The 15439-nt window shown below is 42.5% G+C and overlaps 1 protein-coding gene across 3 annotated transcripts; it reads left to right on the plus strand.

The window, feature by feature from the left end:
* Window positions 1-1677: 1677 nt before the first annotated feature.
* Window positions 1678-15128, plus strand: ZDHHC4 (zinc finger DHHC-type containing 4). Of its 3 annotated transcripts, none has more exons than XM_029219566.1 (8): window positions 1678-1742; window positions 2206-2399; window positions 3036-3159; window positions 4337-4410; window positions 4904-5082; window positions 7259-7384; window positions 9107-9351; window positions 14785-15125. In XM_029219566.1, exons 3-8 carry the CDS (start codon window positions 3043-3045, stop codon window positions 15073-15075), a joined length of 1032 nt encoding a protein of 343 aa, XP_029075399.1. In that variant the 5' UTR covers window positions 1678-1742; window positions 2206-2399; window positions 3036-3042; the 3' UTR covers window positions 15076-15125. The 3 variants fall into 3 exon arrangements, with proteins under 3 accessions (XP_029075399.1, XP_029075396.1, XP_029075398.1); XM_029219563.1 differs by having other exon boundaries at window positions 1686-1742; window positions 2206-2373; window positions 14785-15128; XM_029219565.1 differs by having other exon boundaries at window positions 1731-2009; window positions 2206-2373; window positions 14785-15128.
* The last annotated feature ends 311 nt before the right edge of the window (window positions 15129-15439 follow it).

Here is a 15439-nt window from a genome sequence, read left to right on the forward strand (position 1 = left end):
GACCCTGGCAGATGAGCTATGGCTCAGCTAAACAATGAATTGCACATAATGAGGTAAATACGATATAGCAAATATATACGTATTGGTGTGGAAGGATCACCAAGACATATTTTGGGGGAAGTAAAAGGAAAGCAAGATGTAGAGCCATTATGTATAAGATAATGCTATTTTGGTAAACAAAAAATTATAAATGTGTATGTACAATCTAGAATGTAAACTATGAAGTTCAGGGATTTTTCTGTTTTATTGCTATGTTCCCAGTGACTAAAATAGTGCCTGGCATATACTGTGTACTCAATACATATTTGTTTAATAAGTACATATGTATAAATGTATAAAAGAGTCGTGGAAGATACACACTAAATAAGTGATTAATCCTGCCGAGGGACTGAGATTTGGGAGGGGTGATGGTCAAGGGAGGTTTCTGGTTTTGTTTTGTATAGTTTGACTCTTTTACAAGGAGAACACAACATTGTATCACTTGCATAAATTTTAAGAAACGAAAGAAAAGCAGTCCAGCGCAAAATACCACAGGTAATCAAACGAAGATCAAAGTTAGGCTCAAATGAAACCATCCAGAGAAAAAAATGAATGGGGTTAAAACTAAAATTCGGCATTTATGAGTGAGGAAAGCTAATTAAAATACTTAACCACCGGCTCAGAATTAACCAGCAGGGTGAGGAGTCAGCTGGAGACACTGATGAAGTCCAGCCACTCTGCATACGTGATGAGGCTCCATCCATAACCACAGTCCTCCCTGGTGGTATCACATTTTCTGATTTTGGGGTTTTGTTTTTCAACTCTGTGTCCACAAGTTCGTGAAGGCCTTTCACACAATGTATCAAAAAGTGCCCAGCTTGGTAAATTTTTTAAGAAGGAAAAAAAAAAAAAATTAAGCTGTAAGCTGGGTAGGTAGCAAAGACCGCAAAAGAGAAGCGCTTTAATGCCAGCGTTTGGAGATCACAGACATTTCCCCTCAAAAGAAGGATAGGCCTGGCTCAGTTACAGACAGGTTTTCAGAGGCATCGAGAATAGACTGGTCTCAGCTGATTCAGAGGCGTTCAGGGTAAAAGGGACACCCCACAGGGGACTTGTCAATGCTATGTTTGGAAGCAGCTTTTCTCACTCCAGGTTCAACTATCATTAAACAGCCTTCCTTCTTATCCTCTAGGTTTGGAGTCAAATCAATCGTCATGCTCCCAGGGGCAGGATGTTCAGAGGTGTTCTGAGACAGCAGGAGCAAAGACACTAGGACGGTTCAAACAGGTCCCAACGGTGTGATTGGCAGAAAGCAAAGCGAACTCTGTCCACCACTAAGACACAGGGTGTGAGCCCCTAGGCCTGGGCCGCCCGGGGTCCCTGCTCGGCTGGGAGCCGAGCCATGACTGGGCTCTACCCAGGCCGGTGGGCGGCTCGGTCCGCTTCACAACAGCAGCGTCCTCGCCCGCACCAGGCCTGGGACAGTCTCTTTGTAAGATTTCTGGCAACGGCTCTATAAAGTTGGACCTCCCAGTCGTCAGACTTGACCACATTCTGGAGGAGTCAAGGCGGGAAGCGAAAGACTACTCCGAGGGTGCAGAACACGAGCCGCAGCCCCGCCCCACCAGCTGTCCGCACTCACCTCCGCCGGAAGTCGGCCTGGCCGACGGCGTCGCGTGATGACGTCACGGATCCGCCGGAAGTCTGGGGACGCGCTCTAGAGGCGCGGACCAGGTGCGGCTGGCGTTAGACTGGTCTCGGCGGTAAGTCCGCCTCCACTGGGCTGTTAGACACCTGGGCTGGCACAGGGCCCTTCGTCTCCCTGTTTGACTCGCCCTTCCCTTTTGTGTATGGAGCTGCAGCCCCACCTCCACCGCTCCCGGCGCATAGATCTTCTGCACCTCCCATCCCCCCAACCCCCGGTTTCGGCTCCCGGGGAAAGCTCCGGCCAGGCCCACCCGCTGGGATCTTCGGACGGAGAGTAACATCGGGAATGCTTTTCTGTTGGGTCCCCAGCGTGGGCTCCTCAGGTATAGGGATAAACACCGAGATCCAAGGCTCCCGGGATATTTCTTCCCAATGAGCTTTTTGTCTAGAAATCTTACAGCCCCGTACATCCTGCGGGGTCTCAACATCCCTTGACTTCCAAATTCTTTTACACAATGTATTCTGCCCCTGACTCCTAGCCTGTCATATTATGTGAGGGTTGAATTGATGTCTTCGCAGCCAGATCCAGCTTCCTAGAGGAGCCATGTCTCCTGCAGCTTTGGGTGCCACCAGTTGTGCCGGGCGCACGCCGCTGAACAAGAGGAGATGCCGTTTGGATTCTCCGTGAATGTTCGGAGGAGGAATGCCAGAGCTGCCGGCTGAAAACTATCCAAACAAAAGAAATATGTAGGCTGGGGACCCTGAATCACTTCGTGAGAATTGCTGCTCTTTGTTTCCTCTGTCTTATCTCGTGAGGAGTTTCTAGTTTGGTTATCTTAATTGGAAGTTCTGCCCAGAACCATATCTGCCAAGGCCAATATTAACCATTTCCAGTTTCTTAATACAGGCCTGTGTGTTGACTCTGGTCCCCCTGGGTGATCCCTGATTGTTGTGGTCACTGTCCTGGAGGGATCTTCATAGGACAGCATACCTGATCCTGGCTGGGGGCCCCTGACTGCCTCTGGTGGATGCTTGTTCCAAGAGCAATGTCAGCAGATTCTTTTGGGTACCTTCATATCAGTGTCATTGTGAACACTTATATTCAGGGGAGTAAAAGACTGATTTATCGTTGTGGGAGGGAAGGGGGATGCATTTTGCATATTCTTCCCCACTTATTTTGGGATTTGCAGGCAGGAGATGCCACAAGGCAGACCACAGTGGTTTGATTAGGAAACTTTTGAAGGGTGACCAGGTGGGAAGCCCCACTGAGAGACAATTTGTGCTTGAAGGATGAAGAATCCTGCTTGGAGTCACTTAGGGAACTGGAGTCACTTAGGGAATTGATGTCTGAGAATATGTGTTGGACTGTATCCCTCAGTAATAGTCACACTCCTTCTGTTCCTTTGTAGCCCCAGGATGGACTTTCTGGTTCTCTTCTTGTTCTACTTGGCTTTTATGCTGATTGGTGTTGTTACGATCTGCATCTGCTCGAAAACCCATTGCTTTAAAGGCCTGGTCAGAAGAGGAGCACAGGTAACAGTGATGGTTGGAGACCACGGGATTTTGAATACCACCAGTCTAAAAGGCTCACCAGTTTTCTGTCAGAACAAAAAAGAGATGCCCTTTTTTATTCGTTCGTTCACTTGTCCTTTCATTTATGGCACTTGCGGTATATTCGAAAGTCTCTCTCTTTCTGTTTTGTTACTGTTGAAAGTAATCTTTTTTAAACAAATTTATTTAATTTATTTATTTTCCTTTTTTTTTGGGCTGTGTCGGGTCTTAGTTGCAGCACACAGGATCTTTGTTGAGGTATGCGGGATCTCTTCGTTCCGGTGCTTGGGTTTCTTTTTAGTTGCGGCGCTCGGACTTCTCTCTAGTTGTGGTGCGCGGGTTTTCTCTCTCTAGTCGTGGCACGTGAGCTCCAGAGCATGTGGGCTCTGTAGTTTGCAGCACGCAGGCTCTCTCGTTGAGGCTCATGTGCTCAGTAGTTGTGGCACGTGGGCATGTGGAATGTTAGTTCCCCGATCAGGTAATGAACCCGCATCCCCTGCATTGGAAGGTGGATTCTTTACCACTGGACCACCAGGGAAGTCCCAAAAGTAATCTTTTGATGATGCTTTAAGAGAAGATATCATTCTTAAGGTTGGCTGTTTTTCTCTAGAGTTGATGCCTGTAGTTGGGCATGGATGTGAGCAGTGTCTGCCTGGAGGGGCCTGATGGGTGAAACTGGGGGTAGTGTGAGTAGAAAGCTGAACATCGGGCTGCCCACACTCCTCCAGGGATCAAAGTGAGCAGAATTGGGGTGAGCAGCCTTGGGAAGGGGTTGGCCTGGTGGGGGGACCTGGGCTAATGCTCCGTGATCTGGAGGTGGACTCTGGAACCTAGGATTGAACCCAAGGCAGGGAAAGGCTACATTAACAGTTTACATCAGCATTACCTGATCCAGCCCCTCTGCTCACCTCTCTTTGCCTGAAGACCCTGACTTAGTGCCTTGTTTGGGGTCAGGATGGAAATGGAGGAGTTGACATCATAGGAAGGGCAGCTGAGGGAAGCCCTCCTCTTTATTCTCACTTAAATCTCTTCTCTGCTCACATGCAGAAACATGCCTTAATATCACCAATATTGCTGGCTGAAAGTGAAGCATCTAATTTGTTTAGGAGTGGAGAGAAAGAGAAATGAAACTGAATCTTTCTCTTTTCTTTTGTTTCAGATAATTTCGTATATAATTCCAGAATGCCTTCGGAGAGCCATGCTAAGATTGCTTCATTACCTCTTCCATACACGGTATTTATATTTCAGAGTTTAAGTATTATCTTCTTTTCTGTTTCGATTATTAACTGTTGCTGTCCTCTAGCTCTAGGAGGTTCCTTGTTTGTTTCCAGCGTGATACAGGGAGGGATGCTGCAGGGATCAAGAGTCCTGGGTTCAGAACCTCTACTGACAGATAATCTGCCTTTTATCTCTGGGGTTTTGACATATCAAATTTTAAGTATCAATACTTAAAGAATGGGAAAGTATTGACGTGCGTTTCTGTAGAAAGAAATATATACTGAGACCTCAGTTCCCAACAAAGATGATGATGATAATAGATAACATTTATTGAGTACTTACTATGTGGTAGGCACTAGGTGAAATGTTTCACGTGATTTCTAACGTAATTCTTACTGTTGTCTCAAACCCAAAGGAAGTGGTTGTCCGTTGGTTCACCTCCTGTAGTGTGGTGATTTTTTTCACAGAGAAGCCCCTGTGAACAAGTCATGTACCTGTGTCCTTTCAGAAACCACACCTTTGTTATCCTGCATCTCATCTTGCAAGGAATGGTTTATACTGAATACACCTGGGAAATATTTGGCCTCTGTCAAGAGCTGGAGTTCTCCTTGAATTACCTTCTTCTGCCTTATCTGCTGCTGATTGTAAACCTGTTTTTTTTTGCCCTAAGTTGTGAAACAAACCCTGGTAAGTTGAGGCTCTTAGTATAGAAAATGGTGACAGATCAACTGTCTGTCTCACTGACAGTACTACAAACAAGTAGTGATCCCTCCAAGGGCTTTGCAAAAAATTTGGTATGTAGGGTTTGCATGATCTTTCAGTTTTGAATGTTTTCTAGTTTTATTTTTTTCTTCTTTGTCCCACAGATTATTTAGAACTATTTAAACATTATCACTTAATTGTGTTATATACAGAGCTTGCCGTCTATATGAAACTGTTTCTTTTAAAGTTGTTACTGGTATTTGCATTATGCCCAGGCATGTGGTCAGTTTCTGTAAATGATCCATGTGTTCTTGAAAAGAGTATTATATTTTCTAGTCCTTGGGCACAGGCAACCATATAAGTCCATTAGATCAAGATGTTAATTATGTCCAGATTTTTTATATTCATACTAATATTTTTGTTTGATTACTGAGAGAGGTATGTGATCTCATCCTGTTGGTAGATTTGACAGATTTTTTCCTTCACATATTTTGAAGCTATTATGTGTGTGTGTGTGTGTGTATAATAGTTATATATACTCATATTAGATGTATTCAAGTTTAGAATTAGTATTATCTCTTGAATCTTTTTTCAAAATACAGTGAGCCTCTTTGTTACTAGTAATACTCTTTGCTCTCAAGTCTCCTTTGTCTGATACTCATATTTATTATTACACTGTTTTTAGATATATACTTGCTAGGTATTTTTTTTTCCCATCCACTTATTTTAATAAATTAAATTTATTTATTTATTTATTTTAAATTTTTGGCTGTGTTGGGTCTTCGTTGCTGCGCGCGGGCTTTCTCTAGTTGCGGTGAGCGGGGGCTACTCTTCGCTGTGGTGCACGGGCTTCTCATTGCCGTGGCTTCTCTTGTTGCAGAGCACAGACTTTAGCTGTGCAGGCTCAGTAGTTGTGGTGCACGGGCTTAGTTACTCCGCAGCATGTGGAATCTTCCCCCACCAGGGCTCGAACCCGTGTCTCCTGCATTGGCAGGTGGATTCTTAACCACTGCACCACCAGGGAAGTCCCCATTCCCTTATTTTAATCTTTTCTATCCTTGAAGGACCAAATGTCCATTAATTAATGAACATATAAATAAAACGCGATATACCTATTCAATGGAATGTTATTCAACCATAAGGAGGAATGAAGTACTTATACATCCTATAACATGGGTGAATCTTGGAAGCATTACGCTCAATGAAAGAAGCCAGATACAAAAGACCACATATTGTATGATTCCATTTATATGAAGTATCCAAAAAAGGCAAATCCATAGAGACAGAAAATAGATTAGTGGTTGCCAGGGGTTGTGGGATTAGAGAAATGGAGAATGACTGCTGAAAGGATTTGTTTTTGGGGTGATGAAAATGTTCTAAAGTTGATTGTAGTGGTGGTTGTACAACTCTGTGACTATAAAAACCACTGAATGGGGGCTTCCCTGTGGGCGCAGCGGTTAAGAACCCGCCTGCCAATGCAGGGGACACAGGTTCGAGCTGTGGTCTGGCCCATGTGCCACAGAGAAACTAAGCCTGTGCGCCACAACTACTGAGCCCGCATGCCACAACTACTGAGCCTGCCTGCCACAACTACTGAGCCCGCGTGCCACAACTACTGAGCCCTCACGCCGCAACTACTGAGCCTGCGTGCCACAACTACTGAGCCTCCGCGCCACATCTACTGAGCCCGCATGCCACAACTACTGAGCCCGCGCGGCACAACTACTGAGCCCGCACGCCGCAACTACTGAGCCCGCGTGCCACAACTACTGAGCCCGTGCACCACAACTACTGAAGCCCACGCACCTAGAGCCTGTGCTCTGCTACAAGAGAAGCCACCGCAATGAGAAGCCCCCGCACCTCAACGAAGAGTAGCCCCTGCTCACCACAACTGGAGAAAGCCCGTGTGCAGCAATGAAGACCCAATGCAGCCAAAAATAAATAATAAATAAGTTAATTAATTAAGAAAAAAAACATTGGATGGTACACTTTAAATGGGTGAATTGGGTTTATGAACTATATCTCAAAGCTGTTAATTTAAAAAATAAATTATTTGGAATATTAAATACAGCAGTTTTAGTTGTGCTTTGCCAGGACAGATTGTGTGAACATCTGGTCCACTGTATTGCTCGAAACTGACACTTGTCCTTCCTTTTTTCAGGCACCATAACAAAAGCAAATGAATTACTCTTTCTTCAAGTTTATGAATTTGATGAAGGGATGTTCCCAAAGAACGTGAGGTGTTCTACTTGTGAATTAAGGAAACCAGCGCGATCCAAGCACTGCAGTAAGTCTGGTTCTGGCCCCTCCAGCTCTGCCCTCGCACAGCGGACAAGTGGGCTTCACCTGTAAGGGAATGTTACATAAATCTAGAAGCAGGGCCATTTGACCTCCAGACATGAGGCGGCCTCTGTTGGTAGGGGATAGTTAGATAGTGGTTTCTTTGAGATACCTAGAGGTGAGGTCTTGTGTTCTCCTGTAGTGGGTAACCTTCAGCTCTGGGCAAAACAGCCCTTCCTTTGCCACATGGCAGTGCTTGCTGCTCAAGAGATGTTTCTGTAGGATGTTGTGTTTGCAGACTTCAGTCCTGGCAGAGCCTACTCTTCTGGGCAGTGGCCAAGATTCTAGATTAGTGCTGTCCAACAAAAATATAATGTGAGCCACCGATGTGATTTAAAATTTTCTAGTAGCCATGTTGCAAAAGTAAAAATAAATGGGAAAAATTTATTTTAATTATATGTCACTTAAGGTATCTAAAATACCATTTTAACATGTAATCAGTATAAAAATATCATTCGTGGATTTTTTTATATTCTGTTTTCATACTAATTCCTTGCAATTCCGTGTTTTTTACATTTACAGTACATCTCAATCAATAGATACTAAATTTTTTTTTTTTTTTTTTTTTTTGTGGTACGCGGGCCTCTCACTGTTGTGGTCTTTCCCGCTGCGGAGCACAGGCTCCAGACGCGCAGACTCAGCGGCCATGGCTCACGGGCCTAGCTGCTCCGCGGCATGTGGAATCTTCCCGGTCTGGGACACAAACCCGTGTCCCCTGCCTCATCAGGTAGACTCTCAACCACTGCACCACCAGGGAAACCTGACACTAAATTTTTATTGGAAATTCTTGATCTGTATTTAGATTTCATAAAACTTACAGTTGAAAGAGCTGATTCACATACCGAAGCTATTCTAGACATTCTTAAAAGTTTTCAATGACTGAATCAGTACCAAAACATCATTTTTCTTGGGACTTCCCTGGTGGCACAGTGGTTAAGAATCCGCCTGCCAATGCAGGGGATACGGGTTCGAGCCCTGGTCCAGAAAGATCCCACATGCCGCAGAGCAGCTAAGCCCGTGTGCCACAACTACTGAAGCCCACACGCCTAGAGCCCATTCTCTGCAACAAGAGAAGCCATAGCAATGAGAAGCCCGCGCACCGCAACGAAGAGTAGCCCCCACTCACCGCTGCTAGAGAAAGCCCGTGCACAGCAACGAAGACCCAACGCAGCCAAAATAAATAAACCAGCATTTTTCTTTAATATCCATATCTATATTGACATAATGGTTCGTCTTTATCAGAAGAATTGATTTGACTTTAAAGCAAAAGCATCAGTTTTAAAATTATGTCTGTCCAAGTTAATAAGTTCACTAATTATCACTATAAGTTCACTAAAATTATGTCTGTCCAAGTTAATAAGTTCAGCATTATTCACATTGATCTCAAAGGAGCAATGCATAATTGAAAAACAACTGTGAATTTATCAATATCAACAAAGTATTCTTTCAAGTTTCTCTTGTAGCCACATTTCAAGTGCTCATTACTCACATGTGGCTACTGTATTGGCTACTGTATTGTCCCCTTCGGTTCTGAAAGCTTGGTGACAGCAGCTGCCATTGACACTACCAGCTCATACTGCTAGTGTCAGTGTGTGAAACTCTCAGTAGGAGTGCACGGTGTCATTATCAAGGATCAACGCAGGGTTGTGGCTCCCCCATTTCTGTGCAGGTGTGTGCAACCGGTGTGTGCACCGCTTTGACCATCACTGTGTGTGGGTGAACAACTGCATCGGGGCCTGGAACATCAGGTACTTCCTCTTCTACCTCTTGACGTTGACGGCCTCGGCTGCCACCATGGCTGTGGTGAGCACTGTGTTTCTAGTCCAGCTGGTGATGGTGTCGGACTTGTACCTGGAGACTTACATCAATGACTTTGGACACTTGCAGGTGGTTGACACTGTCTTTGTTGTTCAGGTAACTAATATTCAGGTAATTATGTTGTGGGCTGTATGTTTCTGACTTAAGGTTTAAAAATTGGAAAAAGGGCATTTGTTTTCTGAGTCAAAACGTGAAGGCATTCCTTTTTTAAAAAATTGATATATAATTTTAAAAAATCAATATATAATTCACACACCGTAAAATTCACCCTTTTAAAGTATACAGTTCAGTGGTTTTAGTATATTCACAGAACCACAGAACCGTCACCACAATCTAATTTCAGAACACCTCATCATCTGGAAAAGGAATTCTTGTCTATTAGCAGTCACTCCCCATTCCCTTTCTCCCCAGACCCAGGCAGCCACCAGTTTACTTTCTGTCTTTATGGGTTCGCCTTTTCCGGTCATTTCACATAAATGGAATCATACAATATGTAGCCTTTTGAGCTGGTTTCTTTCACTTAGCATAATATGTTCAAAGCTCATTCATGTTGTAGCATGAATCAGTGCTTCATTCCTTTTTGTGGCTAAATAACATTCTGTTGTAATCATTTGAGGAACCACCACACTGATTTCCAAAACATTTGCATCATTTACATTCCCACCAGCAATCTATGAAGGTTCCAATTTCTCCACATTCTTAACAATACTTGTTATTATCTTTTTTTTAATTATAACCATATAGTGGGTATGAAGTGATACCTTACTGTGGTTTGATTTGCATTTACCCTAATGACTAATGATATTGAGCATCTTTTCATGTGCTTATTGCCCATTAGTATATCTTCTTTGGAGAAGAAAGTTTAAGGGAGAAGCAGCTCATTTTTATTTGGGTTGTCTTTTATTCTTGTGTTGCAAGAGTTCTTTTTTGTGTTCTGGACACTTGACTCTTATCAGATACAGGATGTGCAAATATTTTCTCCCATTCTGTTGGTTGTCTTTTCACTTTTTTGGTAGTTTTATTTGAAGCACAGAAGTTTTAAATTTTGATGTTCAATTTATTTTTTCTTTCGTTGCTTTTGCTGTAGTGTCATAGCTAAGAAATCATTGCTTAACCCAAGATCATGAAGATTTACACTTAAATATTCTTTAAAGTATTTTATAATTTTAGCTCTTACATTTAGGTCTTTAATCATTTTGAGTTAATTATTATTTTTTTTTTTTTTGCGGTACGCGGGCCTCTCACTGTTGTGGCCTCTCCCGTTGCGGAGCACAGGCTCCGGACGCGCAGGCTCAGCGGCCATGGCTCACGGGCCCAGCCGCTCCGCGGCATGTGGGATCCTCCCGGACCGGGGCACGAACCCGTGTCCCCTGCATCAGCAGGTGGACTGTCAACCACTGCGCCACCAGGGAAGCCCCAATTTTATTCTTTAGTTTGTGGATATCCAGTTGTTCCAGCATCATTTATTTATTTATTTATATTTTTGGCTGCGTTGGGTCTTCGTTGCTGCACACGGGCTTTCTTTATTTGCAGCAAGCGAGGGCTACTCTTTGGTGTGGTGCACAGGCTTCTCATTGAGCTGGCTTCTCTTTGCAGAGCATGGGCTCTAGGTGCATGAGCTTAGTTGCTCCACGGCATGTGGGATCTTCCCAGACCAGGGCTCGAACCCGTGTCCCTTGCGTTGGCAGGTGGACTCTTAACCACTGTGCCACCAGGGTAGTCCCCCAGCATCATTTACTGAAAAGACTATTCTTTGCCCAGTAATTTACCATAATGTAAAAGTCAAAGCCATTCTTTAAAAACTCATTTGATTGCTAAAAGATTTCTATTTCATTTATGGGAAATGGCTTACGAGCAGTCTTTTTTTAGGTAACTGCCTAATTCTCCTTGAGTGTTTTTTTCCTTTTGTTTCAAAGAAAATAAAATGAGCAAGTGGGACGTATTAAATGAATGCAAGGTTGGTTCAATATTGGGAAATTGATTAGTATCTTATACAGCATTATTAAGTATTAGGAACAATGATATTATTTCTCTAGATGCTGAAAAGCCTGTCAAAAAATTCAATACCTATTATAATAAAAGCACTTAGAAAATAGGAATTGAAGGATATTGTCTTAATATGATAAAATACACACATAGTCCTAAAGCCTGCATCTTTCTTTTTAACTCTTATTTTAAAATAATGATAGATTTACAGGAGGTTACAGGAATCCTGTGCACCCCTGAGCTCCTCTCCCCATGCCAGAATCCCTATGCAACCACAGCACAAAAGCAAGAAATTGACATTGGCACAGTCCACAGTGTCAGTTATATATGTGTTCGTTTGTGTTGTGTGTGTAGCTCTGTGCAGTTTGTCACATGTGTAGCTTTGCGTAATTGCCACCACAACTAAGGTGCTCTTCTGTCCATCACCACAGACTCCCTGTGTTATCCCTGATACCCACATCCTCCTCCCCACCTCCCTAATGCCCGGCCACCACTCATCTGTTTTCTATCTTTGTTATTATGTTATTTATAGTTACATACATGGAATCCTACAGTAGCATTTTGTGATTGGTTTTTTTCACTCAGCACAGTTTCCTTGAGATTCATCCTAGTGGTTGCATGTATCAGTAGTTCATTCCTTCTTACTGCCGTATAGTTTTCCGTGGTGAGAATGGATCACAGTTTGTTTAATGAGTTAGGCTTTGAATGACATTTGGGTAATTTCCAGTGTTTGGCTATCACTAACGAGGCTGCTATGAACATTGGTTTAGAAGCTGCTGTGTGAAAAGAAGTCTTCAGTGTGATTGTTGGGTTGTATGGTAAGTCCATTTTAAGTTTTGAAAAGGAGAACCACACTGTTTTGCAGAGTGCTTGTACCTTTCTACATTCTCTTCCCCAGGGACGGGGGAGTAAGTGGTTTCTCTGCATCTTTGCCAGGTTTATCATTATCGCTGATTTTCACTTCAGCTGTTCTCATAGGTATGTCATGATACCTCCTTGTTGTTTTAACCTTGAGTAGTTTTTATTCTCAAGTTTTTTCCCAATTATGTAAATTTGTAATCATACTGAAAAGTTAAAGAATAACAGAGTGACTACCCATATACCTTCCACCTAGATTTTAAAATTGTTAACATTTTAATCTGTTTTCTTTCTATACGTGTGTATATATTTCTCCGTATTATTAGAAATAAGTTGGAGACGATGTTGCTTCACCCCTAAATACCTGAGCATGCATTTTTTCAGAGTGTCAACATTCTCATAGGTATCTACAATTCTATTATCCAATGTAAGAAAAGTAATAATAAATCTATATACACTCTAGTCCATATTCAGATTTCCCCGTTGTTTCAAATATGTCTTTTATAGCTCTTCTACCTCCTTGAACCAGATTCCATTTTATAGTTATGCATTACATTTGAATATTATGTCCTTTTATTCTAAAACAATGCCCCTGCTTTTTTTTTCATTAAATTGACGTTTAGTAGTCTAGTTATCTTTTAAAATGTCCCATGTTCTAGATTTTTCTTTTCCTAATTGTCATCTAATTTTTCTCTTTCTTTATATTAGTGTAAACTGGAAGTTAGTTCTAGAGCCTTGATTAGATTCAAGTTAAATGTTTTTGGCAAAAATGCTTCCTAGGTAGGGATGTGTATTTCATAGCGCATCCCATCAGGTGACATAGGAGCAGTGAAGCCCAGGCTGATTCATTGGTTTACGGAGGTGACCACCAGTTCCCTCCACTCGTGAAGTGCATTTTCCCCTTTGCAATGGGTAATCTTGTGTATATGGTTTTGTTTTTGTATTTAGGACTTTCTTTAGGATAGATTGCCAACAACATAAATACTGGGTCAAAGACTGACAACATTTGTAAGTCTTCCGATATTTATATATGTTGTCAAATTGCTCTTTAAAACCTGTGGTTAGAGCAGTGTTAAGTGTTCCTTTCACTGCACAAGAGCAGGCATTGATGATGCCTGGGATGGGAAGTGCTTCTAGTTTGACAGAATATGGTTTACCCTTTTTTACAAATTACATTTCTTTCATTACTTTTGATTACTTTCCTTGTCTGTCAGTCATTGGTATATCTTTTTTTGTGAATTCTGCCCTTTAATTGTTTACCTATTTGGTATTAGAATAACTTTTGATTTGAGGTCTTTGGATAATAATGGTAGTTCATTCTTGTTATATTTGTTTTCTGTTTGTGTGTCTCATTTTTTGTTGTTTAAAAAGCTTTAGACATTCTTCCTCATCGAATCTGTCTCTTTTCTTTGTAACTTCAGTTAGCAAGTCTCGCCCATCGGGAGTTTTGATGGAGTTTTGATAAGTATCTACTTCTTTTCTGCTAACTTTCAAAAATATTGAACTCTTTCAGAATTATTTGTCTATCATAAAAACGAACTTATACAAATTCAAGTAGTCCAGAACTTTTAGGGGTCGGGGGAGGTGGGAGAAATAAGTGAAGGTAGTTATTCCAGTTGAAAGATGAATAAGTCCTGGGAATGTAACGTACAGCATGGTGACTGTAATTAACAATACTGTATTGTACATTTGAAAGTTGCCAGGAGAGTAGCTCATAAAGGTTCTCAACACACACACACAAATTGTAACTGTGAGGTGACAGATGTGTTAACTAACGTTATTGTAATCATTTCATTATATAATATATATAATCATTATGTTGTATATTACATGCACCTTAAACTTTCATAATGTTACATGCCAATTATATCTCTACAAAGCCGGGGTGGGGGAGAAGAAAATTTAAAACATCTTGGACAAAAATAAAATATAAACTGGGAATTATTCCCCTCCCCTCCCAACAGTTTCATTCTCCAGAGACAACCACTTTTATAGTTTGGTGTACATTTCAGGCTTTTTCTCTATGTTTATTTATATGGCCATACACTTTCATGGAGTTAGTTTTGTTTTTACACAAATAGGATTCCATTGTGATTTTTGCATTTTGTCTTTCTTGTTGGGCAATATATTACCAACATCTTTTCCAAATTAGTACATAGACACTGACCTAATTTAACGGCTCCTTGTTGTTCCATAGTATGACTATCCCAGAGTTTTACTCTTCCTCCTGGATGGACATTTAACTTGTTTCTTTTGGGAAGAGGGGCTATTAAAATCAGTGCTACAGTGAATACCCTTGTACATGTATTTCTGTGGTCGTATTGTTTTCAGAGAGAGATTGATCTCTTCTGTCCGTCTGGACTTTATGTTGATACATGAACTAAGATCTACATCCATTTCTCTGTTTATTTTCTGAATAGCTAACTGGCATCATCTCCTGAGTGTCCTTCCCCTTTTCCTTCAATGCACACACTTAATTTATCCCATATGAAATTCTTCCTGGGAGGTTTGTCAGTGCTGTTTTTGGTTCTGATTTTGTGTTCAGTGGGTCAGATGTGTATGGAGGTGGGGGAGCTGGGAAGGCAGTTCTGAAGTGTATATGGACGTGACCATGGCCGGTGGTTCCTGACCCCGACTCGTGTCACAGCCTAGCTGCCTAACGTGCTGCTTCTTTTTTGCCCCCAGTACCTGTTCCTGACCTTCCCGAGGATTGTCTTCCTGTTGGGCTTTGTTGTGGTGCTGAGCTTCCTCCTGGGGAGCTACCTGTGCTTCTGTCTGTACCTGGCCGCTACCAACCAGACCACTAACGAGTGGTACAGAGGTGCCCGAGCCTGGTGCCAGCATTGCCCCCACGTGGCCTGGCCCCCGTCAGCAGAGCCCCAGGTTTACCGGAACATTCACTCCCGTGGGCTTTGGAGCAACCTTCGCGAGATCTTTCTCCCTGCTGTTGCACATTATGAGAGAAAGAAGAAATAAGAATGGGAAGAGTGTTACTGCCTTTTAAATATAGTATATGTTTATTTATACATATGGATACTTTCTTCTTTTTTAAAAAATTTTAATTTATTTATCTGGTTGCATTGGGTCTTCGTTACTGCACATGGGCTTTCTCTAGTTGTGTCGAGCGGTGGCTTCTCTTATTGCGGAGCACGGGCTCTAGGCACGCGGGCTTCAGTAGTTGCGGTCATGGGCTCTAGAGCGCAGGCTCAGTACTTGTGGCGCACGGGCTTAGTTGCTCCGTGGCATGTGGGATCTTCCCGGACCAGGGCTCGAACCCGTGCCCCCTGCACTGGCAGGCGGATTCTTAACCACTGCGCCACCAGGGAAGTCCTGGATACTT

Source organism: Monodon monoceros, unplaced genomic scaffold (genome assembly GCF_005190385.1).
Source record: "Monodon monoceros isolate NGI ecotype Baffin Bay Population unplaced genomic scaffold, NGI_Narwhal_1 Super_Scaffold_13, whole genome shotgun sequence".
Taxonomy (NCBI): domain Eukaryota; kingdom Metazoa; phylum Chordata; class Mammalia; order Artiodactyla; family Monodontidae; genus Monodon; species Monodon monoceros.

Coding starts and splice junctions, on each gene's coding strand:
- ZDHHC4 (XM_029219563.1), top strand. CDS start 2,315: ATGTTCGGAGGAGGAATGCCAGAGCTGCCGGCTGAAAACTATCCAAAC. Junction 4,411..4,903: donor CATTACCTCTTCCATACACG/GTATTTATATTT, acceptor GTGTCCTTTCAG/AAACCACACCTTTGTTATCC. Junction 7,385..9,106: donor AGCGCGATCCAAGCACTGCA/GTAAGTCTGGTT, acceptor ATTTCTGTGCAG/GTGTGTGCAACCGGTGTGTG.